Source organism: Alligator sinensis, unplaced genomic scaffold (genome assembly GCF_000455745.1).
Source record: "Alligator sinensis unplaced genomic scaffold, ASM45574v1 scaffold567_1, whole genome shotgun sequence".
NCBI classification, from domain to species: domain Eukaryota; kingdom Metazoa; phylum Chordata; order Crocodylia; family Alligatoridae; genus Alligator; species Alligator sinensis.
Window position 1 is genome coordinate 521,889 of NW_005842049.1, and position 25,452 is coordinate 547,340.

Below are 25,452 nucleotides of genomic sequence, written 5' to 3' on the forward strand. Positions count from 1 at the left end.
TGCCTTAGCATCATGCTGCTGGCTTTGGGCCTGATTCTGTAAATCTTGCTTGCCACCATGAATATTCCCACTAACATTGTGGTTCTAAGGATGACACCTGACAGGTTTTGGAGGATTGGAGCCATCTATGATTGTGCATATTCCACTAGGTGCCATTCACCCATCTGCAACAGGTCCGTGGGAGTCCTGTACCCTGTTAATATAGAGCTTCAAGTGAGCCTTAGGGGTACCTTTTAGTTGTGCCAGCCCCCTTTAGAAAGCTGAGTTACATTCTATAATGAAGAAGATTGCACTGCATTTGAAAGCTTATCTAAGTCTATCCCAACCATGCACTTGGTCTAATAAACCATATCACCCACAAAAAATCCTGGCTTATGCTATAATGAACAGACAAAGCTCTCCTTTTCAGAGGCTGAAAAATGCATCCAGGCTTCTACTGTACTCTGAATATGTCTCTGAAAAATTGCATGCATTTGAAACAAAACATGTTGTTTGGGGCCACTTCCCTGACACAGTTTATCACTTAAAATAACAGAAATGGCAGTGTAAAAAGAATGTGCCACTGAAGACAAAAATATTTAAAAACAAGCCTGTCAAGTTGTATATATGTTTACAGCAGACCAGCATGCTCTGCTTTTGATTATTTTTATAATCACATTCCATTAAAGCAGCCAATCATATTTTATAATGGCCTATGCATTTCAGTTACAATCTCTTCTTCAAAGCATCTTTATTCATTCAGGAGTGATTACAATTTTCCTTGAGCCTTTTGAAAACAATTTTACAATATTAACATTGTCCCAAGCTATAAAGAGCATAGAAAGTTATTCAAGCAAAGTTAAGATCATGAAATATCAGCCAGCCTTGGGTTAAAAAGTTACAGAATCATGATGCAGCATGACAAGCTTTTGGCACTGCATCTTTGTATCAAAGAAATATTTGGCAAGGCACTACCATATTATATTTATGATTTAAAAATGCTGTAGGTTTTCTAGCTTGAACACATCGCTCATTGTGTTCTGATACATAGGGGGTTTTCATAAAAAACAGTGAGATAACAGAAAAAAATGAGTTCTATGCGTTACACAGAGCAAAAGCAGAAAATGTAAACAATAAAATTATCATGTTTTATTAAATAATTTCAAAGAAATCATTTTATTCTTTTTATAACTAAAAAATAATAGTTATGAACTAGGTGGAATTCAGTCTGGTTCAGAGGGCTCTCTTTTTGCAGCTTTCTGTTTATTTCTGGATACTCTAAAAGGTTTATTGTTCCCCCACTTCAACATTTTATTATTGCTACTTTTCCAGCCACCCCATCAGTTCAGCGAGTCTCCACACTATGAATCTACTACATTTCAACTCACTTTTCTTTCTTAAGTATGGTTCCACAAGCTTTGTTCCCAGTGTGAGGTTTATGAGATACAAACACCTCTGCAAAGGCATGAATATTACCTTTCTAGGCTGGACAACAGAATGAGGACCTTCTCTGTGGCCGCATCTACATGAGACACTTACTGCTCAGTAGCTTGTTACTAGTGCACAGTAGCATCATGGGGCACAAATCATGACACAATACTACTGTGCATTAGTCCTGTGCGAAGCAGCAAGTATTCGACTCGAATTTGGATTTGGCCAATTTGGAGGGACAGTGATTCAGTTCGGTGATTTGAGTCACTGTCCCAATTTGACATGGCCAAATTGGTTTTGAAGATTTAGCACCGATTCAGAGATTTGGCCATAGACTAAACAGGCAACAGTCCTCAACCACGCTAGACACAGCTGCCTCCAGCTGGTAAATCTGTTGTGGTGGGGGAAGGGGGGAGAGAAGGGATGTGGGGGGGCACAGATCAATGCCCCCACAGTGAGGCAGGGATTGGAGCTGGGGCTGGGACAGGCTGCCTAGCCAGGGTGGTGTGGCATGGGACTTGGGGAGGGGGGCTTCTGCCACCATGAGCCGCCACACGCCACCGGTCCAGGAGGGCATGGGAGCAGGCGTGTGTCCCCAGATCTGCATGAAGGCTACACTCCAGATAGGCAGTGAAAGGTGCTGGGAGTGGTGGCTATGCCCTCCCGCCAGTCGCCCAGCCGGGGCACGGAGGCATGGGATGGTGCCACTGTATTGCCTTGGACAAGCAGCGCACAGTGGTGGAAGCCACTTCAGCCTCCCTGCACTGCCAGACAAGCCACGGCTTTGCTCCATCATGCCCCTGCAGGGCAAGAAGCACCATGGCATGGGGGTGGGCGCATGCACCTGCATCAGGGAAGGACCAGTGGCAGGGGCTATGGAGAATTTTAGGGAGGTGGCAGCCCTCCCATAGTCCCTACTTCACTGTGCTGTGAGGGGCTGGAGGAGACAGGGCTGCACTCCGGGCTGCAGCTGGGGCAGCCCAGTGGCAGGCAGCTAGGGTTAGGCTCCTAGAGTACAGCCCAGCCCAGCCCAGCCTGCCCTGTGCAGATCCAGGGGCACACGCCTGCTTCCATGCCTTCCTGGACCGGCGGTGTGTGGCGGAGTGCAGTGGGAAGACTCCCACTCCCTGAGTCCGCCGCCCCAATCCCTCCTTCACTGTGCAGGCATTGATCTGCCTCCCCACGCCCCTTCCCTCCCCCCTCCGCCCACCACAACAGACTTACCAACTGGAGGCAGCTGTGTCCAGCATGGTCGAGGACTGCTGCCTGTTTAGTCTATGGCCAAATCTTTGAATCAGGGCCGAATCTCTCCAAATCAATTTCGAGGCTTCCAATTCGATTTACACTTTTTAATGGGTCTCCCAATTTGATTCAGATTTGGCTGCTGAATTGGACTGAATCTCCTCCAAATCAAATCGGCCGTCAAAGCTTGGCACAACCCTACTACACATTAATGATCTAGTGCACAGTCATCGTCACCAGGAAGCCATGTGGGGACACTACTATGCAGTAGCTCAAATTACTTCACAATCATTTAGTACTTGGGTATGCAAGTACTAAATGAGTGCGCAGTAACAACTGTGCAGTCAGCGTCTCATGTAGACACGGCCTGTGAATTCAGAACGAGCCTTCATATGCCAGCTGTTTTCAGCTTTGTTCTCTCTCCTTAGAAAGGTTAGATTTCAATTTAATCACTAAAGTCCCCTTGTTCCTCCTATAGGGGTCCAGTCTCCTAAACTCACTGACCTTCAAGACCTATTCAGTTCTTGCTGGATTGACAGCACACCTAGAACATCTGACTATAGCCTCTTGGGCACATCTCAGTGAGCCTGCATGTGCAGCTTGCAGAGCTTTAGACTCATTTGAGGTGCTGCAAACCACATGTGGTGCACAGGTACCCATTTGCTACACTACTAATTTGCAGCACAGTAGATTTTTTGACACCGGAAGATCCCAGTGTCAAAAAAGCCCACAGCGAAAAATAGTATGGCACATGTGGCAGCAGCATGCACTGCTAGAAAGGGAGCTTGGTCAGCCAGAGCCATGCTCTGGCTGCTGGCCAGGCTCTGAGTAGCCAGCCTGGCACCGCTGATGCTCCAGGAGGCCCCCAGGACCCGATAAGGATACTGGGGCCAGCACAGGTGCCAAATTCTCTTACCCAACCCAGGTCAATTTGCCATGCCACTGGGGTGCATGTGCAGGGGCATGCCTGGAGACAAATAATAGTGGTAGAAATACGTGCCACTGCTATTTGTGCTGTGGGAAGTGCATGCCTCTGCATGTGCTCGCTCATCAGGACACATCCTTTGAGTCTATACTGTCGTTTGACCCCCTGCAGCACCTTAATAACACAGTTGTTACAGGAACAATGTGTGTAGTTAGTCATGCTGACCCCAGATACTCCATCATCTGGGGTTCCACAGTTTGTGTCTTCAACTGGTGGCAGGAAACAGCTTACAGAGATGTATTTAACACCAGATCTTTCCTCCTCCTTGTCTCCTGCTGAGTCAACACAAACAGGCTCCATTGAGTTGAGTAGGAAACAGCATGATGGTGAGCAGGCTTTTGCCTCTCTCACGCCTCCAACTTAAATTCACTGAGAGGCTTGTCTTCTAAAAAGAAAAGTTATAAGCTAAGGTGATCTCTGATTGACACTGTCAAGCTCTTAGGCCTCATCCAAATTTCTAGTCATGGGAATGAAATGGCAAGATAATCTCTCAAACCTTCAGGAATATTTTACAATCTATTTATCCACACATGGACGTATGGTGTCTTATTCAGTGAACACCATTTCTGCTCAGAGTGGATAGCAGTCACCCCTGAAGAGAGGGCCGGCACAAAACACACGCTCTGCTTACGTGACCTCTTACTGGCTTGCTGCAGAGGGACTAGTGCCCATTCCTCGCAGTGAACACGTCATTGCCAGAATGCAGAATGCATTCTTTCAGCACATACACTGTGATTGTCATTAGAAAAGAGCAAGTCATGCATCTACCCTTCAGAGTAATTCTGTGGGATTTGGGCCTCTCATTCCCTTAAGGTCTTTAGAAAATTCCTTCCTAAAATATTTGTTTTTTTAAACATTTTGTTTTGCAATGGTACATTTTTCACTGCACACCAAGATGCCCCAGTTCTCTCTTATTCCAAGCACCAAGAAAAAGGCTGCATCTCAAGTGTTTTGCAAACAGTGACTACTGGAATGCAAAGAACATATTTTACTCCTTCCTTATCCCACTAATCTTTTCTATAGTGCTGTTCCTGCAGTAGTTTGGAAGGAACTCTTAAAGGATAAGCTCCTGCTATAGCTTGATCTGATAATCAGCTGATTGATTAAACACAAATTCTCTTGGGAGAGGCTTTGGGCAAAAGGAAGTTTGACTTCTATGACAGAGTAGTACTGAGACATGGATACAGATCATTCCCTTAGTGCTTTTTCAATTTCATATTGCCTGGAATGATATATTATCACTCTTTAACATAATGCTCACCAGCTGCATCCTAAATGCATTGCTCTGAAGCAAAGAGGGTGGCAGTCTTGTGACCATAGGGTGTCTAAACCACAGACTGTACTTGCCGGTTTGAAAGTAATGAAGTTTCCAGCAGGAGCAAAATCTTTAAGTAATTTTACTTTGGCTTTATCACATATTTTTAATTTCCCATGATGGTTCTCTGTTTACATTCAGCTTAGAGTCTCTTTCTGAAGAGATTTCATAGACCTCAAGTTTTTGATCGGTTATATTAGTGTGTGAGAAACCTATTATACATTGTAGATTGTTCCATGGATAGCCCTGGATTCCTTTTACATGTTATATTGATTTAAGTGTGTGACACTTAGCTACATGCTTCTATGTGGTAATACCCCAGTTACATACACTAATATTATTATACAACAGATGCCTAGACTTTTGATTCACACCCAAAGATCCATCATTTCTCCTGTCAGTCATTCGTTCCATGCAGTATTTCCTCCTCTTCTGTTGTGTATCGTGTGAGCATAAGGCTTTAGCCAGAGTAAATCTTATGCATCCTTGTATGATTTGCCAGAAGAAGGCAGCTTTGTCAGGACTCCATAAGAAGTTGAAAGGTCCTGGAAAAGGGGCTAAGGTGCCCTTCCAAGTGACTTATCCCTGCCATCTCTTGATCGCCCAGCTCTGAGCATCCTCAACAAATTGGCAGCTACCATCATCTGACTTTCACGTAGGGTTCCTCTCTAAAGTTTTATAGGGTAGATCCAAAGATTCCCTAAAAACAGGGATTCCTACACCAGTGTCTGTCCTCTGAGACAGACAAACTAATGAAACGTTGTATTTCTATGAGAGGCTGCTTAGATTGGGAACTTAAATAGTGAGGTCTTCCTCCTGGCAGGTTCATTGCCTGGAGGCCTACTGCTTTGATGTTTGGGGGCCTTCTTCCATTGTGTAATGCCTGTTTTCTACCTAACATACAGCTACATTTTAGTGGCTCTATACATATACTAGGATATTTTGGTTTGGTACTGGAGGGCCTAAAACCAAAATATTTCTGACCGTGGTGCTGCACAGGAATTGTACTTCAATTTCCTCATATCCCCTCTGTCTTCAACAGACCTAAGTTCACAGCAGGTTATCTGGGAAGTGGGCTAAAAAGGAAGTGTTTCAATTTTCCATTTTAGTGTGGTGCTGCATCCTGCTATGGTTCCCATAGGTGTCCATCATCTTATATGGCAGGGGTCGGCAACCTCCGGTGCACATGCCAGAGCATGGCACGTGAAGGCATTTTACTTGGTACATGCACCTTGGAACAGACGGTAGGGACAGGGCTGGGGCTGCACTGCCACAACAAGGAGTGGGCCCTTCACAGCTCCCCTGCTGTCCTCCCTGAGGTGTGTGTGCACCTGCTGCCAACAATGAGCCAGGCTGGGGCTCTGCAGACCTCAGTGCAACTGCTTGCAACCTCCCTGCCACCTGCTGTGAGTAATCCCAGCTCTGTGGTGGGCAGCAGGGCCCTGCCCAGGGTCCAGGTTGGCTGAACAGTTAGAGTGACTGTCTGGGGTGCAGTATGCTTTGCAGTGGGGGAGCAGGCAGCACCCTGTGCAGCACCCTGGGCTGCCTGCTCCCCTGTCTTCACGTGCCACTTCCTGGCTGGGTGGGGTGCAGTGTGCCTTACTTTGGGGGATGCCTGCTGGCTAGCCCCATACTGAGGCACCCTGCAGCCCAGCCAGACCCCCTTGCAGCACGTAGAGCCTGGCCAGATGCTAGGAGAAAAGGACACATTGTAGGGGTGTGCTGTGGCACAAAGTAATGGCACAAATTTGTGCCGCTGCAAGTGCACACCCCTGATTCTCTGGACACGGCCCAGGAGCAGACATCATAGCAGTATTATGGTGTAAAAAAATATATACATGAGAGGAGGAGAAGGTCCCACAACACACACACACACACACACACACACACACACAGAGTAATGTATTTTGCATGTCTTTCTAGTGAAATCTGATCATTTGCAAAATTGTACTTTTTTCACAGCAACAGCTCTACATTGGCTCAGCAACTGGAGTTTCACAGCTTCCTTTGCACCGCTGTGATGTGTATGGGAAAGCGTGTGCCGAGTGTTGCCTTGCTAGAGACCCGTACTGTGCCTGGGATGGCTCTTCTTGTTCCCGTTACTTTCCCACTGCTAAAAGGTAGGAACAGTTTCAGATGTCGGAATTGCATGCTACTCGCCTTGACTGATTGTCTCAATGTGACCTGAGGGCTTTAGAGATTTTTCATAGGGTGGTTAACTGGAGCCTTTTCTAGTCCAAGGAAAACAAGTCATGGGAGTTACAAGCAATATCAAGTCTTGCTTGATTGAATATTACTACTTCTTGGGATGAATTGGAAGGACCATGGTAAAAAAAAAAAAATTCAGGAAGATGCCAGCTCTGAAATGAAAATATAACTTCTTAAACAGTAGTAAATGTCAACAACATTTTTTAAAATCTGAAATGGAGAGCAACTTCATATATAGCCTATTCCTGACGTCATTTGCTTACCGTAACCTTATTGCCTTACATTTCAGAAGTAGAAATGCTAAATGAATATTAATTGAGTGTTTGGGGATCAATAGAAAGGGATTATTCACGTATACACCTCTATCAACATTACCCCAAATCAGAATAGATACTATTCCACATCTGCTTTCTGCTTTGCACTGGTTTAAATGACTATATACATGGTATACATATTTTTTTATTGCTGTATAACTTGAGTAGTTATTTATCTCAGTGCAAGTAGATACAAAATGGTATCCATTCTGATTTGGAAGAATTTTATACTCATTAGTGTCAATGATTAGAGACGGTGCAAAGGAGAGAGGAATCAGCCCCTTCAAGTGGAAAATATTCATTTTCGTACTCCTAAATACTGCAGATTAGCTGCTTGTCTGAAGTTTTAAAAACATATATTCTCTGCCTCCATTCAGTGTTAAGACAATCACTCTTCAGCTTTAACTTCAGCCAAGAGAGTTAAAACGTGCTGTTAGATACACAAGTATAAATATGGAATAACATCATTGATAAACACATGAAAATAAGAGTAGACTCTTGGCCATGCTTGGCATATCACATCTTTCTGTCAGGTGAGTTAATGCAAAAAGGATTTGCTCAGAAGAAGATCATGTCAAAGTAAATCTGGCAAATATTTTACACTTCAGAAAATGTGAGAAGTCCAGCAATTTACATGCAGCAGTAGCAATCTTTATCTTGAAACTGAAGTTTACTGTTATTTTCATTGGAAATGTCAGACTCCTGGGACTGGTTGGTTGGTTGGTTGGCTCCTGGAAAACATGGGTGAAGTAAGGGTTGGTAGCCAACATCTGTAGCACAGTTACTTCAGATAGAGAGGACTAAAATTTCCAAGGTTTGCATCTTAATGTATCCTATGTAAAAAAATCAGGCACGTATGAAGCATCAGGCCTTATCTTTGCACTGGGGCACAGAGGCAACCTGGGGCAAAATAATTCAGAAAAGTTCCAGAAAAAAGGTAGAAAGGAAAAGCTAAACATCTCAGACATTAAATTAACACTCTTAGAAATAATAGAAATGCCACAGTTCTGCCACTAACAAATCCCTATTATTCCAGACACCTGACCTGCTGGGAATGTCTTGTTTGGGGCACTTGCTAATATCTCTTCCTTTTATTTAATCATTTGGGGTTTTTGTAAAGACAAGATGTCTTAGCAGTTGCAGTTTTTATTTTGTCCCCATCCATTGTATCTTCAAGGAGCCTAATGACAGTTTAGAAAACATATAGTGTGACCACTTAACTCAGCCTTGTACAGATGCTTTCTGGCTCATGTTTTGCAGGTCCCCAAGTTGGCTTAGTGGTGAAACATGACATTTGCTTGATATGCTAATTATCCAAAATACAGTGACATTAGTGCAAGTCTTTCTTTAGGTCTCATTTCTACAAATAGCATCCTATAAATACGTTGGCCTATAAAATTAATGAAGGTAGTAACAAAAATTGCATTTGCAATTCTTACTGGCTTGGATATGGTTATTTCACTCACATTGAATGTAACATTTCATAAGAAAAATTAGGAAGCATGCATTCAGTGCTGGGGTAAAGCAATAAAATAGTGCCTCTGTAGTGTGAACACTAAAGTAAGGAAAGGTACTTTATCTTAAAAACATTGAATATGCCATCAATGCACAGTGCATTTCAATAAGACTTACACGCCAAAGGCAAAAATAAAGAAAAAAAATACAGAACAAAACTGTTACTTCCTCTCACCTACAATTCCAAGCATGTAATCCTGCCTCTACAAGTGGGCATGGCAAAAGGGACTGCAGCCCAGCATCTCTCCCTCCGAGACAGCTGTTCTCATTATTGGGTCAGACTCCCTTTCACTACTTCCCTGGACCTCACACAGATTAAATTAGACAGTCATTGCTTATAATATAGAAGTAGCCCTGACTTCAGGGGCTGAATCAGAGGGAACTTCCCCTCCCAGGTGAGTGCTTTAGCCTCTAAGCTGTGGAGGCAGGTTCTTTCTTCCATAGTCCGTACTCTTCCTCTGGTGCCATGATTCTTGTATTATTAGCTATCCAGTGGCCTATCTCCAATAAGACAGGTAGGCAATGCCCTTACCTGGCCTCTTCTATAGATTTGTGGTTAGGGAACTCTCTACAATGTGAGAAAAATGTCTAAACCAACATTTCCCGAAACAGGCTTGAAGACTCAACATGTGCCACTAATAAAACATTTCATCTGAATTCCCACTCAGCTCTAAAAAGAAATTGTGTCTTTGAGAGCAATCATCAGAAAGCCCTTCCACCCACCCCATTCTGCGGTTGTTAGTGAAAAATTCCAACCAGCCTAGTAATGATGGTCCAAGAGAGATTTCACTGGCACTCCAGGAACAATTACTTTCTTTTTTTGAATTTGAGCGGTTGTGACTGAAGGATGAGACCAAGCATGGCTTTTACAAGGATACTTGACTTTTGCCTATGTGTTGCTGGATTCCATAATCTGAAATCCAAGTATTGTTCAGCCAGCTAATCCTCTTTGCTGTCTTCTGATTTGCAGTCCCTGGCTTCCTTTTATGCCTCAAGTGAAGTGCTCACACTCTAAACACACCTTTGTTTGCCCTGTTCTTTTCTTCTATTCTAAATGAAACTCCTTTCCATGACTTGAATTGGGTTTTGTGTCGCAGACATTGAGGTAACAAAAGAGACAAAGAACACAACTAATGCAAACAAAAAGAGAACTGTATAAAAAAGATTTTTTTCTCTGTAAAATACAACATTTTAAACATGGTAAGAGAACAGCTTTATTTCAATGGACATCAGTTTGGAAGAATATACACTATAGTAAATGGGCACTATTGTAAGAACCTAGAGATGGACTCAGGCTATGAAATTTGAACTATAATTTCTCTCCTATGATTGTATTCCTATCTAGGAGTAATTGTGAGTCCAGGTAACTGTGAATGAGACATGCTTATTTTATTTTATTTTATTTTATTTTATCTATCACAAATCTAAAGTTGATCACTGACACAGCTACTAACATTTTTCCATGGTATTTTTAGACGTACTAGACGACAAGATATCCGAAATGGAGACCCTCTTACTCATTGCTCGGATCTGCAGCACCATGGTAAGTTAGAGATATTTCACTTAAGTGAAGCTAGCTGACACATGATATACAAACTGGGCATGGATGGGAAGCAAAAATAGGATTCACTAGTGAAACTGTAGTGCACAGTTGTGGAATATAAATGTACTCACTTTTGTTCCTTAACCTATCTGACTACATTAATTCAAATAACATGTTCAGGATCCTTCTTTCTTTACAAGCTTATAATCAGTTTTTGCTTTTTCTTCAGTTTTCTACTCCATCTGACATTGCACCATGCCAATATACTATGCATATCATGGAGCAATACAATTATATTGTATTGTAACATGACACCAGAATGTACATGTAGCTTTGGAGAGATGTCATACTATTTACAATGATCTAACCAAGCACATTGACACAGAGTTGTACGTTAGTGAACAAAAAGAACAGTTGTCTTCTCCCCCCAATATTGTTTCCTGTCATAGTCCAGCCTTATTTTAAATAGGGTTTCTACCACTTCTGTATCACTCAGTTTTGTTGTTGACTGAGTATATTTCACAGAGTCCTACCCAGATCTTTTCTTTACTCACTGGTTGTATCCTGGCAGACAAACCTATCTTTACACCAGCTTGCTGCCAAACCCTTCAAAACATCCTCATTCAAAGAATGAGAAATTTACTTTTTGCCCTAAGTAAAAAGAACACTTAGACAATACAATACTTCCCTCTGCTGGAGAATGTTGATTACTAGTGGATTTGTGACATCCGATCAGTCTTGGTTAATTCAGTGAATAGACTTCGGGGATACGTAAGGTGTATATGTGTCTGTATACATATACATATATAGCATCCAGAAGTAGAGATGCATGGCACTCCTATTGTCTTCAGCTCCTCATAATAGCAAATATGGCAACTATTCCTAACTCATATGTCTGTATTATATGCATACACCTCAGATATGTTACAGTAATACTTCTCTCTTACCTTCTTCATGCTGCCTCAAACCTAACATTATTGGGAATGTGGGGGGTCCAATTCCTTTGTGGTTGGTAGACCAAGTACAAGATAATGTGAGGTAATCAAAATCGTATGAAGAGATATTTTGCTTCAAGATCCATCATCATGCCCCTTCCATGGCTGGGAAGCTCATAAACACATTAAATGATTTGGGAGGCTCATTGGTGTTCAATTCCATGATACTGCGAGGATCACAGCCTGAGAAAATAAGAGTTGCTATATTCAGTGAAGAGAACAGTTTGCAATTTTATATGATATACATTTTACCCAGGGGCAATCAGACAGATTAAGCAGCCCGTGTTTTACACTGGGGAAGTGTTCCCAATTCACTAGAAATAATCTGTACTGCAACCTCTAACATGTGGATTATGTTTTCAGCAGAGCCATGCACATGTGCATGCACAAACCCCAGTTACATGGGTTGTGATCTCCTGAATACACTGACCTGACCTGAAAGTTTGCAGAGAAGGTTCAGTCCTTAAGTCTATCAGCAGTCTCTCAGCCTGACATGACAATGCTTTCTCATGGGATGAATTCCTGAACTCAGTAAATTCAGTGACAGAACTCCCATGAGCTTAACAGAAGCAGAGATTCACCCATGGTTTGGTAGTTAAAAAATTAGTAGACTCATTTCCTTGTAAATACCAAACAGCTGTGTCCCTCCAGCAGTGCTGATTAACCTAGAAAGCTCTTGGGCCATCAGGGAAGGCAACTCCTTTACATGGTATAATTTCAGAGCATTGCTCTGCACATTATCTACCTTTAGAGCCCTGCCCATATTTTAGAACAATAATTGCTGAAGAAGTGTCCAGCAACACCTCTTGCATTGGCCAGCTCTACTGGCAAAGCTGCAGGGCTCTTGTTTCTCTTCATACCCAAAAAAGAGAACTGCAAAAACAGCTTTCATTTCCCTTTCTCCACTTGACACACAAAGGAGATTTTCAGCTGGAAGGGCAGCATGTAACCTATAGCTGTTCTTGCACTTAGTTTCTGGCCATCACTTCAGACAACCTGTTACGACCAATCATATGGTGCAGCAATTTTATTTGGAAAAATATCTGCTTTATTCATTCCAAGTAGAAGTAATATAAACTTGTTTAAGTATGTCAACAGGAACCCTGTAAAGGCAACAGCTGAGCTGAGAGCAAGATACCCCTTGGTGAAATGAAATTCAGTGAGATGATAAAGTTGGAAATGATTAGGAACAACAGCAACCCAGAAAAAAAATATTTAAAATGTCTTGACACTGGCCTCCAGCTGTACTTCTGTGAGGCACTATAACTACAAGAGATTTGGCTTAAAATATGACATGCTACAGATATCTTCCACTTTTCAATCTAATCTGTAATTTATTTAACTAAAAATCTGACTTTTCTCTGGGTGCTATGTTATAAAAATGGATTGAAATGATGGAAACTCTTTGTAAATCTGTTGAGAAATGGATAGAAATTATGGTGCTTTCGCACTTGCATTTGCTGTTACAAGTACAAGCATTTATGACATGGTGCATAATCAAGCCGATTGGTCCCAAACATTGTGCCTAAACATTGTTTGGAACCAAACATTACACAAAAAACAGTCTAAGCAATCAGCAACTGGTTTAAACCTGTAACAGAACAGAAGTTCATTGCACATAAACCAGTTTGAAAATGGCTGAAATTGGTTTGAGATGCACTTGGTTGAATGTAGTATCAGACTTAACTGATTTGGGTCAAACCAGTTTATGCAATGTCTGTCCCAGACCCCTTCTTAGTTTAAGTTAAATGCCTCCAGCATTCCAGATGCATTGCAACCCTGGGTGGGGCTCTGCTCTCCCGACCCTCTGCTCCCTGGCTGTTGCTCCAGCAGAGACTGCAAGTACAGTGGGGTCTGCCTGGATTCCTCCTGCTCCTGCCCACCCCCACCCCCACTCCCTACTCAAACAGGGATTCCCCCCTCCCCTTTGCCTTACACAGACACCCCTCAGCATTACCTAGCATACCACATGCTGGCTACAGTCTATGCTGTGGGAGACAGGACAAAGGCAAACAGAACAGTGTCAGCTTATGGCTTTTTGGAGCTAATCATCAGGTAGCTAGTAATGTCCCTCCATTCCTTCCTGGAAAAAGGTTGTTAAAGAAGAGCTTGAACTAATGAGAGAAACTTTGTTTTGTTTGATGGGGTGATAAATGCTAACAACTCCCTGTGTAACTCCCTGCTGTGTAACTCAATGCTCTGTTATCAATAGTTGGGGAGGGAGAAACTCTCCCTAATCAAAGCATCCTGCTGGAGTCTGGCCACATCCCCCCTCAGCTCAGCACTGTTAAAGGGAAGGGAGGGCTGCTCTAGCACCCCCTAAAATAAGGAAACCCCACTGACTTCTGGCCTGAGCCATTGGAGGCATATGCCTGCATCTCTTCAGTCCAGAGGGGATGCCTGTGCAGTTACAAACCGGTTTAGCCTCACCAGGTTAGACTAACCTGCAAAGATTGAATCAATTCAGGCTCAGGCTCAAGCTTTCTGAATGTCTGTCCCTAGCCTGTATGTGAACTACTGCTAATTTTCTTTTCTATATTACAACCAACAGTCTCTTGAGTAGCAGATGCAAAATGGGGTTTATCTTGCAGATGAGAAATATGCTCTGGAAGTTCTTCTATCAATTTCTCTAAACATTCATCTGTATTACTTACTCATTGGTTCTCCCCTTTGTGCCAGGACCATGAACCAAGAAACTGCACAAGCAAATAATAGCCTGTTTTCTGTAACCACCTGTTCTCAAAGACAGTTCATGGCAAATTTCATTAAGGGGTTTCTGACAAGGCCATTTGAATGTGCTTTGAGCAGGATGTAAGTAGTTTATGATCTTGCCTAATGGAATAGGGATCTACCTAAATTGAACGAGAAGTGTGAGGTTCAGTGGCTCTTTTAATCTTGCTGTTTTCAGCATGCACCCCCTCCCCCCACCCTCCACCACTGATTGGCCAAGAGACCACAGTGGCCCCACCACTCACTGCTTGCTCCTGATGATCAGCCAGGAGGCAAAAAACATGGTTTTAAATATACCATGGTTTTTGCCAAGGGGTCCCGGCAATCCTGCTGCTTGCTGCTGATCAGCTGAGAGGCAGAAACCATAGTATATTTTAAACTGCATTTTTTTGCCTTCTGGCTGATGAGGAGCAAGTAGCAAGTGGCAGGGCCAGCAGGGTCCCTTGGCCAATCAGTGGCAAGGGGCTCGCGGTGAAAAGAGCAAGATTAAAGGAACCGTTGCACAGCGTGCTTCTGGCATGATTTAGGCAGATGATTTAGTTTTGAATGTCTAAATAAATTAAGTTCAGAAACACAGTAGAACAGAAACAATTTGAGCAAAATATTGAGAAGTATAGCACACCAGAACTACCACTGACACAAAAGGGAATTGTGAATGATCAGCGTAATCAGTTCTAGTTAACCAAGTATTACAGTTTGAATCCAAGTCACAGCCATAAAACTATAAACATCTTTTGTTTAAACTAAAGAACAACATGTCCCATAACCACTTTTATACAACCCTTAACTATTGCCTGCAGTGGACTCAGTTGATTCTTTTTTGGACCAGCCACGAGGAGGAGATCCATAGTCACCTAATGTGAATAACGTCAGCTAGGATTCACTGTACATCTCTGAATTTGGCCTTGTTGAGAAGCATTCCTTTGCAAAGAACTGTTCTTGTAGATAGGTACCTCTTTTTCTATTATGTCAGTAGTAATGTAGTTTCTATTTATCAGGGAGGAAAATTGATCCTGTGCTTAGTTCCACCTTGAGAAAGACAACTCTCAAATAGGATTTTCATTTGAATTTCAAAACAAGCTTCATGATTTCCATTCCCTTCTAATTCCTCCAGCTACTCCTCTGAACTTTCCAGGCTTTCACTTGCCTTTGTTGCTTCTTCTCAGGACTTTCTGGTACTTTTCTTGTATTCAGTCATGCCAATACTACTTAATTTTATAACCCTTTCTGGACATCATCATGGCTGTCATGACTTACAGAAATGAGATTTGACAGGCGATTATTTCAATCACCATCCATTCCCAGGGAATATGAGATGGAAGCCTACAACACATTCCTTAAGGTTATGGCCAGATTTAAATGACCTAAGCAACAGGATTTCCATCATTCTCTTGTTGATTTCTCGTGGTTTAAAACACGATGGCTCAAATCCATCTCCCCCATAGCTTGTATGTTATCCAGCTAACCTTAGCTATGTAAGAGGCATTTCAAGCCGACCATGCAGATTTTCAGATTCCAGTCCTCCTGTGCAACCTGGTGGGTCTTCTTGAACATGCTGTATAAATCTCACAAATTATGGTCCCAGAAAATCCACAAGTAACAATTTGACAGAGAAGGATCTTCCTACCTGTTAACCCAGTATCCCAGTGGTTAGGGCGCTTGTGCCGGGAGTTTTCAAGGCACCCTTGCCCTCCCTAACTTCCCTGTAAAGTGCCCTAGCCACAAGGCCATTGACTAGGAAGAGTCAAAGGAGACTGGACAATGAAAAGGGGAATGGACGTGGGTTTAGAACAGGGATGGGCAAAGTCAGCGAGGGACCAAAGTTTTCAGAAGTGCTGGCAGGGTGCGCAGCTGGGCAGGGAGCTGCTCCAGGGCCAGGATCTTGCAGCCGTGACAGTGTGGTCCGGAGCTGGGGCAGAACGCTGATCCACTATCTGCACGTCCCACGGAGGGGCATGCAGGCAGTGGATCGTGGCTCTGCCCCGGCTCCAGACCATGCTGTCATCCTTGCAAGATCCCAGCCCTGGCCCCACAGCAGCTTCCCACCCAGCCACACGCCCTGCCAGTCGTTCTGTGCTCAGTATCCGTGGAAACCCTGGCCCCGTGCTGTCACGGCTCTGCCACTGCTGGGGTCTCCATGGAAACCAGCTACAGCGAGCGGGCAGGGGCTGCTGGGAAATGCCAAAGCCGCCATTTTGCCCAACCCTGGTTTAGAAGGAGCACAAGCCAGAGGGAATGTATTTCTGCAAGATGGAAACTGCCTTAAGAGGCAGGGGGCTCTGGGTTCCAGACCGTCCTCCTCTCCCAGTGAGACAGAAGGTACTGCGCAGCTGCCAGTGGAGTTTATCCATTGACTATTAAATGCAAAATACAGGGGCCAGTCACCAAGGTCGGCACCTTTGCAAGCCAGTCCCCACCTCACTCAGACACTTCCTCTGGCTTGCTCTCCTTCTGGTCCCATATATATATGTGTGTGTTCTCCTGTTGGCTGCCTAACGGCCCAGCTTCAACAGGAGTTATGAAGGGTGTTCTTGACATGCTTACCCCATGGCCTGGCACATAGGTTACTTTGCAGAGAAATGGGAGAAGTGTATTCAGACCCCTTTGGGTGAAAGGGGTTATAGGACCTGAGTTTCCCAAACCCTGGGCAAATGTCCCAAGCCATAAACTCTTAAGTTAAAATGTGAGAGGCCTCCTATGCTCTTCCTTCTCCTCTAAATTGTGTGAATTACATAGAATTATGAGCTTTCATAGAAGCAGGAAGTAGGGTCTAAATCCATGTAACTGGCTTGAAATGCCACCTATACAAGTAACTTTAGTCATGTAAGTGCGAATTGCTTATCTAAAGGTAGAAGATGATGTGAGCCCATGCATCTTTTTACCAAATAATCACTTTAAATTCCCCTTGTATCACTTTACACATTTTTAGTCCCTCTCCTTTGTTGATACTTCCATCATTTCCCTACTTAACCAAGGTCCTTCCTCAACCTTTATAACTTTTATAACTCTCTCTTGGCCTTCCTTCTGCCCTTTAATAGTCCTCCCTTACTTTGCTTAACCTCATTGTCTTCCAGTGATCCCCCGCAACTACCACTCTGGCCCAAAACTCATCTGACATTCTCCAAAGAGATATGCTTTTCAGATGAACACTGATTTACACAGAACCCCACCCCCATTGACTCATGCAAAAAGTTCACTGCAGGGCACAGTAAAGCAAAGCACTGCATTTTCTATTTGTTTAGGGTTTAAAAACCATTTGATGTTTCATTACTAAGAGTTAAACAGGCATCAATTCCTACCCTGCCCCACTTGGGGGACTGAATGTCATTAAGGAGGGGAACATATGATTACTGTGTCAACATAAACCACAAACGCAATCTTCTTTCTTCCCTTTGGCTCAGTCATTTAGCAAACAGACTGTTTGCTAAACAACACAGCCAATATGATAAAGGCATTGTGAAACCAAACAATTCTTGACAAAGGATTGCACTGCAGAGGCTTTTAATTATACATTCTTTCCCTATAACAAAAAAAAAAAAAAATCAGATTCTTTAAAGATTTCCAATAGTAAAGATCAAAGGGTAAAATGGAAAGCACCATAAATAATGGCAAAAGAGACAGGAAACCCCATGAGATCAACACAGTGTTAAATAGCTTACCAACCTCTTCCTCACCCCTATACTCTCCAGGATTATTATACTATTGCTGCTTAAGTCCATAACAACAGTTTAAAGAGCTAAGGTGGAGAGTTGAAATATGATGCCTTTCTGCCTCTGTGGTATTGGAGGAGAATCAAATGCTATATAAGTCCTTTAGCAATGTGATATTTCCAGCAAGTTGATGGATCTCATGAAACCTTCTTGTTACAAGAGGAAGTAATTTATTTAACTTTCTTTTTTCCCCTCCCTATAATGTCTGGTTTATTAGCCTCATTACATTTCCATAAATTATGCCACTACAAGAGGAAATGATTAATTGAAGATTGTTTCCTCAAAAACATTATTCCTGGTCATTAACAGCTGCAACAAACTGAAATGCCATATAAGCTAAACACATTATAGTACTCTTAAAAAGCCTCATGTTTTATTACTTTGCTGTAAAGTATTATGATCATAGAGCCCATGAGGCATCATTACAGAAAACTACACCCTGAATTTTCTCATTCTTTAAGTTTTGTCAGAAAAAGTGCTTGTTGTGTCCTACATGTTTTTTTTTCCTGATGAATAATGATTAGCAGTGAGCAAAATATTCTTTTATTTACTTTACCTCTTGCAGTTTTTCCAGTTGTTTCATTTAAAAAGGTACCTAGTGGCATTTACATAGACAGATATGTTCACCAAGATTTTCCATAATAATTACTGCCTGGGAGGCAGTCTTTTGAGTACTTACCTTGAGACATTGTAAAGAGGACATGTTTTTTAGCATGTGAGGCTCTTCATAGTATGTGTAGGTCTTAACATAGTGCCACAGCCCAATTCTGCACTGTTCTGTGTAGTCATTTATACCAGTGCAAAATGGATACAAAATTGTTGCTATTCTAATACAGATGAATAAACTTTATCTTGTAGAGCTTATGAGCTATTCAGTGTTGTGGCCTTTAACTAAAACACAACTAGAAAGTTTCTCAATCTAGCCTTGGGCATGAAGAATTACTAGAGGGGCAAATCAGTGAGGGAAACAGAACAGTTATTGCAGCCTATACTGGTCTGAAGTGTCTCCTATATGCAACCACGAAACCGTTTATTAAATAGGAAAATAGATTTGATTTCCTTTTCTTATCATTTTCATTTTCATTTCTTCCCCTTTTTTGTTTTGTTTTCTGTATTGCCTTACAGATAACCCAAGTGGGCAAAGCCTGGAAGAAAAGATTATCTATGGAGTAGAGAACAGCAGCACGTTTTTGGAGTGCAGTCCAAAATCTCAGCGTGCATTAGTCTACTGGCAATTCCAAAAGCAAAATGAGGACCAAAAAGAAGAGGTACAGTAACAAGAATTCAAATATCTGTGACGCTTTAGCAACAGTATATCCTACCACAGCCTACCTTCTCCCTAAGGGACCATTTCAAGCTCAACCTTTACCCTAAACAAAATCACCTTTTCATTTAGTTTTCAAAAACCTGTACAAGGAGCCTTGCCTCTTCCTTGCCCCTTAACCCATTCTGACAAGACATCTGGTTTTCTCTATCACCACAAGCTGTCTCCATTTGCTAAACTTTCCTGTGCTCTCAATAGCAAACCTTCACTGCCTCCTCCCATTTTGACTATCTGTAAATAGACTGCTCTAGTCAACTAAAATCTCCTCCTGATCCCCTGTCTTCCAAAGCTCACTGCTCACTTCCAAGGAGAGGAGAGTCTGCAGCCTCTCATGCTCTGAACAAAAACTCAAAAAAGGATATAAACCTCACCTTCTTACTTCTCTCATGATACCCCGTCTTGCAGGCATCCTTAATGTGCCCAGTTCATGCAATCAGTATACTCTAGGCTCTTCCAGTCACATACGCGTCTTAAAGGGTTAAGTTCATCATTTTCAGCACACGAAGTTCATCCTTTTCAGCACAAACATGTCTTCAAGGGTTAAGTTCATCCTTTTCAGCGCACAGTCTTGTAACCCCTACATTGCACTTAAACCATCTGAAAAGTCTTACTTTGGCTTTATATGATACATAGACCTGGAACAGACCTGATACATAGACCCCTCTGCACAGAATTCATAGAAATTAGTAGGCAAAACAAATAGCTGAATCCAGACCACTTTTCAGACACTTTTTACATTTTCTAAATATTAATACAATATTAATTATAAGTTTAAATCCCCATGATATGTTCCATCCTTAAAACCATTGCTTTTATGGCGGCCAGTAAATTGTGCTGGCCAGTTTAGTTTAAAAAGAAAATCCTAAGTCAATTAATAGGAAATGTTTTACACCAAATCAGTGTTCATAGATGTAAGAAGCCAACCATCCCTGCCAGCATTTAAGTGAAATTTCTGCCCCCACCCTCTTATTTTGTTACCTAAACTGAATTGTTGCACAGATATAGTTTTCTCAGGTGGTCACAGGGATCAGTAGAAATCCAGACATTTTGGTATACAGCTCAGGCACATCACTGCATTATTTATAAGAAAATAACTTTTACCCTGTTGTTCTTTTGCTCTACCTGAAGTGTTTTTCTGTGTTGTATTAGTTGAAGAATAAAAGTGAAAGCCAATTTAGTTTCTGTACCCCACTGAAGCTCAGAGGAAGTTTCCCAAGAAACCAGGAACACTTATTTTCAAACATTGTGCTGCCTAGTCTCACCAAAATGTTGAAAACATGTTTAAGCTGCTTTGCTTGCTGGGGTATTTTTAGTGGACAATATACGTGCATCCCCATGAGCGCATATGTGCAGAGATGCTTGCGTCCCATGGGACACATAGCGCAAGCACATATTTGTGCCCCTGATATTTGTCTCTAGGCATGTTGCACATGTGCTCCGGTGTGTGGTAAAGGGACCTGAGTAGGGTAGGGTAGGGTAGGGTAGGGTAGCATGGCTCTGGCCAGCTAGGCTCTGGTTTCTGGTAGTGCACACTGCTGTCACATGCACCATGCTGCTTTTCTGACACTGGAATTTCCCAGTGTCAAAAAAACATACTGTACTGCAAATTAGCAGCACAGCGCATGGGTGCACACATGTCGCATGCAGTTTGCAGTGCCTCAAATGGCTTTGAGGACCTGGAAAACATACATGCATGCTTGTGGGGACATGCCCTATGTATTCTCTTCTCTCTGAATTTGTGTACACACATGAGGCCATTGTACAGCTGCTTTTCTGATCATTCACACAAATGGCAACCTGGAAATTTGAAGCATAATCCACACTTCTTTCTCTTGCTCCTCTTCTACTCTTAACACCACCCGTCTGCTGTAAGGGAGGTTTGTACTGGGGAGCAACATAGGAACAAGTGGTTCCACCTTCCAAATATAGAGGTGCAACACTGCTCATGATGCAGCTGGCCCAGGATCACTGGTATGGGCCTCCTGACTGCAGTGCTGGGTTTGTAGACTTTGCTTATTTTGCATCTCGCATAACTTTCCAAAACCCTTCTGAGAAAATTCCTACAGGGTTTTTACCGCTTAGCAGTAAGGAATGAGGCGTAAACTCTTTACCTGGCAGTTTCCCTGAGCAGCAGAGCCATAATGGCTCCAAGATTTTCACAACTACAAAAGGACTAAAAGGATTTCCTCTTTAACATATTTCTTTGCCACTTTCTTCTTCAACATGCCAAAGAATTAAAGTACCCAAGGAATAACATTGATGAGAAATAACTGTTGAAATGCATCTTTTTCTCCAACACAGATAAAAGTGGATGATCGTTTGATCAGGACCGATCAGGGCCTTCTGCTACGGACCCTTCAGCGGAAAGACTCTGGCACTTACTTTTGTCATGCGGTGGAGCATGGCTTCATGCAAACTCTACTCAAAGTGACCCTGGAGGTAATTGATTCTGAACACTTGGAAGAGCTGCTTCATAAAGAAGAAGATGGTGAGAGCTCCAAGGTGAAGGAGGCATCCAACAGCATGACCCCTAGTCAAAAAGTTTGGTATAGAGACTTTATGCAGTTAATTAACCACCCCAACCTCAATACGATGGATGAGTTCTGTGAACAGGTTTGGAAAAGGGACCGCAAACAACGTCGGCAAAGACCAGCCAATGCCCAGGTGAATACTAATAAGTGGAAGCACCTACAAGAAAATAAGAAAGGTAGGAACAGGAGGACCCACGAATTTGAGAGGGCACCACGGAGTGTCTGAGCTACATTACCTCTAGGAACCTCATCCAAGTAGAAACTTGTGTAGACACATAACTGGAAAAAATGCAATATACATGAACTTTTTCATGGCATTATGTGGATGTTTACAAGGGTGGGAAGCCCAAACAATTTCCACCAGGTTTAAATAAAGTAACCTTCCTAGCAACTCCTTGCCCATTCTTTCCACCAGTACCCAGCTTACTAGAGTTTTATGGATGAAAAAACACCCTGGACCTACCTTTATTGCTCAAAGAGTTCTTCGAGAGAGAGAGGCAAGTTTTGCTTTCTCTTTTGCCCAAGATATAAAAATGTCATATATTTCATGCTGCCATTAAAAAGGAAAGAAGCCCACCTTTCATCGGAGGTACTACCTTTCCTGAACCTAACTATAAAACTGCATGGATTTGTTAACCTGATGAACATCCTAATGTGTGATTGGACACAAGGATTTTGCTTTGTTTGGTCTACCAGTTCTCCTGCTTATATGTACTGGAAGAGTTTAAAAAAAAAGACTGAAGGAGATTGTCTGTGGAAATCTGAACAGCATAAGCCATCCATCATCCAGAGGAACAAAAGAAAAAAGTTGGAGTACACTGGCCTACTACTGATGACTTCTTTCAGCTTTGATCTAAAGATGTATTTTATTAAAATGATAATTTAAATATACCATGGCAAATATGCAGCAAACATTAGCTCTTTTCTAAAATAGATTAGACTTTTTCTCTTAGAAATATTGTACTTTCTAATTATTGGTTTAAAGGAAAAAAAAAAAACCCTTCCAATTATGAGCTGCTTTATTCTTTTGTTTGAAAATTCTTTCAAGGCAGTAAATCACACTGCAGTTAACCCACTCTCCTTTAACCCAAGGTTCTAGATGACAAGTAACTTCTAAGCAGTTATAAAACTAAGCAATTTTAACACAAAAGTCTCTGTATGGCATGGAAGTCTTTTGCATTTTTTAATTCTTTTTTCTAAATGTCTATGTGAAAGATCAACTTGTAAAATATCTTGATACCAAGCAAAATAGATGGAACCAATGAAGAACAAAGCATTTGATTTAAGTTATATATATTTTTATTTCAAAAACATTAAAAAAAACCCCTCCCTTTTAAAAAAGACACTATTGCTTTGCTGGTTCATGAAAATGTGTTAATGAAGGTGGCAAGATACTGTGTCTCATAGATGGCTATTATTCAGTAAGAAAGAAACTCCTATTTGATTTAGAAGTTTTGCTCCCAACTCAATAGTAGGGTAATGTCTACGATCCTTAGTCTCCATTCTTTTTGTGAGCTAAGTTTTTTAAACAAACACAGCATAACCCTACTTACATGGTATGCCAGGGGTGCAGACACAAGTGCAGCTCCCAGCTGTAACTCAGAACGTGTTCTGCAAAGTGTTCTGAGTTACAACGTTACCCCGGACCAGACAGAAGTTCACTGTTGGTTCCAAGGGGGAGGGAAATCTAGCTTTGGGCTGGGAGCCTGCAGCCAAGTTCCCATAGCAATGACCATGGCTCTCTGCCAGTGCTCGCTCTTTTCAGAATGGGGGGGTGGCAAAGGCAGTGGAGGGAGCTCATTTTGGGGGCTTCCCAGCTGGTGCTGAAGTGTGGGGTACGTGAATTGGAGCCTCCCCCACCTCGGAGGGCTCTCATACCCACTCTCCACCATCTGGGGGGGGGGGGGGGGGGCGCCCCCCCCCCCCGTTGGCTCGCTCTGCCCCCTTTCCCCACTCCCATTCTGAAAATAGTGACAGGCTGGGAGTTCTGCAGACACAAGTTACAAAAGACACTACATTTTGAAATGTCTTTGTCTGATACCTCATGCAATGCGGGGTCAGATTTTCACCCAATCAACCATTTTTGAAGCTGCCTACAGCCATGCACTTGTGTTTGGTCATGTCTATAGTGTTCTTTCTGTGGCCAGATGGGGCAAAATTGTTACTTCTTTCTGCACCCCTGGACTCTATGCTTAAGACTTAAGAGTTGATTGAACAATGTAAGCAAAAGCTCCAGCTACTATAAATTGGAATAGCTGTATTGAACTCCAAGGAGCAAATTTATACCAGTGAGGATTTGCCCTTAGATAGGTAATTTCCATTGATGCTAAGGGATATTATTCTACATGCAGCAGAATTACAGGATAAAGCCAAGTACAGTGCACTTGTACTATATCAATGGTGGCCAAACTGCGGCTCATGAGCTGCATGTGGCTTGCCAGAATGGTTCTTGCGGCTTTCTGGGACTTTTCCACCAAAGCCCTGCCTACTTCTCTCCAAGGCGGCTCCAAGGAACACCAGGCTGCTGCCTCAGGGAGAAGTGGGCAGGGCTTCGATGGAGCTTCAGTGGAGAAGCCATGCCCCTGCCCGCCCCCCCCCCCCCCCAGCTTGGCTGGAGGATTGGATATGGCTCCCAGGGTGAGTAACTCTGACCACCACTGTACTATATGAACAGCAGTTTTAAAGACAATATGGGTAATGGTTTTGGTCCACTCCAAAATAAATACTTATTTGGTTTCCATTTCTGTTGAGATCTATTGTGGTAGGTCTTTTGCCTCCCAGATCTCACCTTGGTATGGTTGGTGAACTACTCTTGATATATGCTTAGTTTCAACTAGTGTCACTGAGAAGGAGTTTACTAGAACAAACATGGAATTCTTGGTTTGCTAGAACAGCTTTATAAAAGTGTGCCCTGTATTGTAAAGAGGTTAATAGCCAGCTGTTTTATGGTGAATCACTAAGACTTGCTGCTTTGGTGAATCACAATCATGTCAGCATTAGCACATGCATTACAACACATCTCAGTAAACAGCATCTCTCCAAAGGTGACCCAAGTCCTTTTATGACTCAGTAAAAACTTGTTCTTTCTAATCACTGAAGCTCCCTACCTTCATTGCAATGTATTAGTAATAAAGGATCAAGTCCTGATAACCTCCTGTATACCAGAACTTGAGTCTGCTTCAGAGGAGTTTTGTCCATGGAGAGGTTACAGGATCAAACTCTAAAGCATCTGGTTTGGTTGCTAATGAATTTTTTGGCAAAACTGTCATTGAATAGTGCTGGCAGGATTCTGAGACCGTCATTCAGCAAAGCACAATTATCTTTAAAACACATCTCTTAGAAAAAAGATAGATACCTTTTTTATCACATTTTGATTTTCATAGGTCTTAAGTATGTGCTTATAGTTAAGCTATGATTATTTGCTAGGCTGAATAAGGATGCACTTAAGCATATGTTCAACTGTGTGTATATGTGCTTTAATGTTTCAGATTCCAATAGGAGGGGAATACTCATTTTTCAGCTCAGGCTGCAATGAAATGCAAACACTGGCCATGTCTACATGTGTGCTTTAATGCACATTAGCCTATTTTAATGCAAATTAAAGTGTCACAAAAAACTATGCTCTTTCCC

General features: G+C 42.4%; 1 protein-coding gene across 1 annotated transcript in view; it reads left to right on the forward strand.

The window, feature by feature from the left end:
• The window catches only part of SEMA3A (semaphorin 3A), a 231,570-nt gene extending 208,106 nt beyond the window's left edge, over positions 1–23,464 (forward strand). Inside the window, exons 14-17 of the mRNA XM_006022863.2 lie at positions 6,915–7,072; positions 10,465–10,532; positions 19,093–19,235; positions 21,593–23,464. Of these exons, the coding sequence (XP_006022925.2) occupies positions 6,915–7,072; positions 10,465–10,532; positions 19,093–19,235; positions 21,593–22,048 (825 nt within the window). The 3' untranslated portion in view covers positions 22,049–23,464. The remainder of the gene's footprint in view (positions 1–6,914; positions 7,073–10,464; positions 10,533–19,092; positions 19,236–21,592) is intronic.
• The last annotated feature ends 1,988 nt before the right edge of the window (positions 23,465–25,452 follow it).